The 3902-nt window shown below is 36.4% G+C and overlaps 1 protein-coding gene across 1 annotated transcript; it reads left to right on the top strand.

Moving 5' to 3' along the window:
* The first annotated feature begins 428 nt into the window (after positions 1–428).
* Positions 429–2250, top strand: LOC117388888 (trace amine-associated receptor 9-like). The gene is made up of 2 exons (XM_033986443.1): positions 429–598; positions 1452–2250. The coding sequence occupies exons 1-2, from the start codon at positions 429–431 to the stop codon at positions 2248–2250; spliced, it is 969 nt and encodes a 322-aa protein (XP_033842334.1).
* Positions 2251–3902: the final 1652 nt, after the last annotated feature.

Below are 3902 nucleotides of genomic sequence, written 5' to 3'. Positions count from 1 at the left end.
TTAATGTCTTTGAGCCGTGATAATGACAGTTTGATCACAGCTGCGATTTGTATTCATCCACATATTTTTATTTTTTTCATTTTTTTGTATTTATGAACGGGAAATATTGTGATTTTTGAATCTGTATTCTCTTGATGAATAATATACAATATATACATACAACATATTATTCTTACCAGCATAACACATGCATTTTGGCACTGATGACATTTGCAGCTATGCAATTATGTAATTATTTGGATATGTCCCTATTATGAAATCACCATGTTACCACTCCCACAAGTGCCTCGTCTAGTTGTGCAGAATTTTGTCAACTTTCTGAAAAGAGATACAACTGGAGTTGTGAGCTGCAAGAAGTGCCATGGCTTGTCCATGGAGGACATCAAGAGATATATCAGAAACGATCCACCCTCTTTCTCTGTTAGAGGATGGAGATGGAGGAGATAGAACTGTGCTTTCCCCATCTCCACAACAGCTCCTGTAGGAAGAGTAAGACTGACCCAACTAATGATCAGATTACAGATGTGTTGCTTGGTTTTGTGTCAATGCTCACTTGTGTACTCAATCTTTTGGCTATTATTGCCATTTCACATTTCAGGTAATTATTGTTATTTTAAAGATATGGACCTATTTCAGTGTTGTTGTTTTTTGTTTTGTTTGTTTTTTTGTTGTTGTTGTTGTTTTTGTTTTTTTGTTGTTTTTTTGTTGTTGTTTTTTTTCAATTCTCCTGGACACATTTAAAAAATGAAAACTGAACATAATCCATAATTAAATTAAAATATAAAATGCAAATCCAATCACAATAGCAATGCTTGTCAGAAATATATTTCCAAATCGTTTAGCCCTATTTTGTATACAGATAGGACTGAATGATGTATATTTTGATCCTTGAGTTTTAACCAGTGTGCCATTCAACACTGGTATGCCTTCAGGTATTGAAAAGATTTGAGTTAACAGATTCAAACATGGATTTAATGCAATTATTTACCATTTTAGAGTGTCCCAAGCAACATTCACCATTGCCAAATTTAAAGAACCAGACAGTGGAGCAGGCATTATTCACCTGTCTACCACATTTTATACTAAAAGATGTGACTTGGTAATGTTTAATATGTAAGATTGTGTGATGACCCATAGCAACTGAAAAATAAATTTCTGTCAACTGGTCAACTGAATTTCAAGTAGATTAGAGTATAACTAATAGTATCTGATTTCCAACACTTTACACTAGCAGACATAATAAAATAAAATACAAATTACATTTATATTGAATTAATGTAATTGTAACTTTGTAGCCGTGTGGAAATTGTATTGAAAAAGTCACAGTTAACAGGTCTTCTGGACATGTTTAAAATGTGAACTTTGACAGAATTGTATTGTGTATACAGAATTAGTCTAGAAAAAAAAAAAAAAATCTCTGACATAATTTATATTATTTCTTTTTCTTGCAGAAAGCTTCACACCTCCTCTAACTTAATGCTTCTATCTTTGGCTGTGTCCGATTTCCTTGTTGGTCTCGTGGTCATACCAGTCGATGGCATTAGATGGAAAATTTGCTGGACTTTGGGTGACCTGATGTGTGTGATTTATTACATACTTTCCCTGACACTATATATGTCTTCAGTCGGAAATATTATCCTTATTTCCGTGGATCGCTATGTGGCTATCTGTCAGCCTCTCCACTACCAAAGCAGAATGACTGGAAAAGTAGTCAAGATCAGCATATGCATGTGCTGGATGTACTCAATTGGGTACTCAGTTTTATTTCTTTCTGAGAATTTAATGTATCCCGGCAAATATAAATCTTGTGAAGGAGAATGTGTGGTTTCTTATTCCAAAGAAGCAGATTTAATAATCAGCTGCATCATACCATTTGGAATTATTGTTGTCCTTTACACTATAGTTACAATAGTAGCTGTTTCTCAGGCCCGAGCTATGCTTTCTCACGTTACAGCTGTCACTTCCAAGACAAGCAAAAGATCAGAGATTAAAGCCGTACGAAACCTGGGGATCATTGTGGTCATGTATGTCGCTTGTTACTGCCCATACCTTATTGCTGTGTATTCAGAAGCCTACATCACAATACTAGGTACTCCTTTAATTGTCATTGCAATATCAATAATTTGTGTAAACTCATGTATGAATCCTCTAATGTACACATTTCTGTTTCCCTGGTTTAGAAAAGCCATTAAACTCATAGTCACACTTCAGATACTGAAACCTGGTTCATCTGATGTAAATATTTTTTAGCTGTTATCATAGACCATGTGTATCAAATCTCTGTATATTTTATCTGACATAAAATATGCCCAGGTTAATAATTGAATAAAATTGATTTCAAATATCTTATTTAGATATTACTTGGTATATATAAATTTACTGGATTTACTGTATATATAAATTTTTGCGTCATGTGTTCTGAGTGTTAACAGGTTTGCCAGGGACAGTTCATATGAGCCAGACTTAAGGGTCTGGTTATCTAACCAGAACTTAGGCACCCTTCCTGCCTTGCATTTAACAATATTATGTATGAAATATGTGTCCATGTGTAGTCTATTAAAAAAAAAAAACACTTTATATGGGCACCGTGATTTGTGTTTTATTTCAATCACAGCACAGCATGGGGTTCTCTCCAAACCTGAGGGCCAAGATCTGAAAACCAAGTCCTGGACAAAGCACACACACCTATCCACCTCAGTTGTCAGCGACAAACAGGGAGAGAGCTAACCTTTCTGGGGCCCTAAGAAATTCAGTTTCAGGTTCCAATGGTAGCTTCCTACCACTTGAAATACCAAAACTAAGGATGCATTATAATTTCAAAATACAGTTCAGTATAAGTAAGTAAGTGGTTAAGTGGTAAGTAAAAGCCACAATAAGTGGCTAAACACAATAAGAGCAGATACTGGAGGGCATCAAATGAAGATTATGAAGGACACTAGACGACCTTTTGTGCATTTTTTATTTGGCTAAAAGTAATAAACATCAAAGATGCTATGCTACAAGCAGTAAACATTCTAGCAGTTTGGTTATGGTGGACGTTTCTCTATGAGACAATGTTGCTTGTGGCAAAGACTAAGCTTTATCTGCAGAAGAGGAGCAACATTTGGAGAAAGCCCTCTCTGCTTGTGGAGATCCAAAATGGGCCTTCAATAGATCTAAGAGAGCTAAAAAAAAAAATAAAATAGGACAACAGGGAATCTTGAGGTGTTACCATCTCTTACACTGCGGGTGTGTCTGAAAAACTTCAGAGAATCTTCAGACAGTATGAAATTCCTGTCTTTTTCAAACACACCAACACTTTAAGGCAAAAATTGGTTGACCCTAAGGACAAAACCCCGAGCCATAAACAAAGTAATGTAGTCTACTCCATTCAGTGTAGTGAAGAGTGCAGTGAGCGTTACATTGGAGAAACTAAACAGCTGCTCCATAAGAGGATGTACCAACACCGGCGTGAGAGCTCCTCAGGACCCCAGTCCGCTGTGCATCTCCATCTCAAAGCCACTAACCACCCCTTTGAAGATAATGAAGTTCAGATCTTAGCCAGAGAAAAGAAATGGGGGCCTGAGACATAATCTCTTCCCCATCTATAACACCATCTTCAGACCCAGAACAATGAGAACAATAGCAGATTTTAGCAGAACAAGATTTGTTCAGTTGACAGATTTAACTTTGTTGTTTGCTAGTATACCTCCTCGTTTCCTCCGAGGTTCTCCAGGATTTTTTTTATTCTAGGGATGGGATGATGGTCTGGCAGTGTCTTCTCATTCAGCAGCCTGTAGAAAATGCACAAATGGAGACTCCCATCCTTCTTCCTCACACACACAAAAGGTGACAAGTAGGAAGAATATCAATTTTGGATCCAGCCTCTATTTAACATGTCCTGAATGTGAGTTTAACTTCTT

The sequence above is a fragment of the Periophthalmus magnuspinnatus genome, chromosome 21, assembly GCF_009829125.3.
Source record: "Periophthalmus magnuspinnatus isolate fPerMag1 chromosome 21, fPerMag1.2.pri, whole genome shotgun sequence".
NCBI classification, from domain to species: Eukaryota; Metazoa; Chordata; class Actinopteri; order Gobiiformes; family Gobiidae; genus Periophthalmus; species Periophthalmus magnuspinnatus.
This window is presented reverse-complemented; position numbering and strand designations above follow the sequence as displayed.

Excerpts from the sequence above, each read along its gene's own strand:
- LOC117388888 (XM_033986443.1), top strand. The coding sequence starts at position 429 with ATGGAGATGGAGGAGATAGAACTGTGCTTTCCCCATCTCCACAACAGC. Across the intron at positions 599-1,451 it reads ATTGCCATTTCACATTTCAG|AAAGCTTCACACCTCCTCTA; the intron begins GTAATTATTGTT and ends TTTTTCTTGCAG.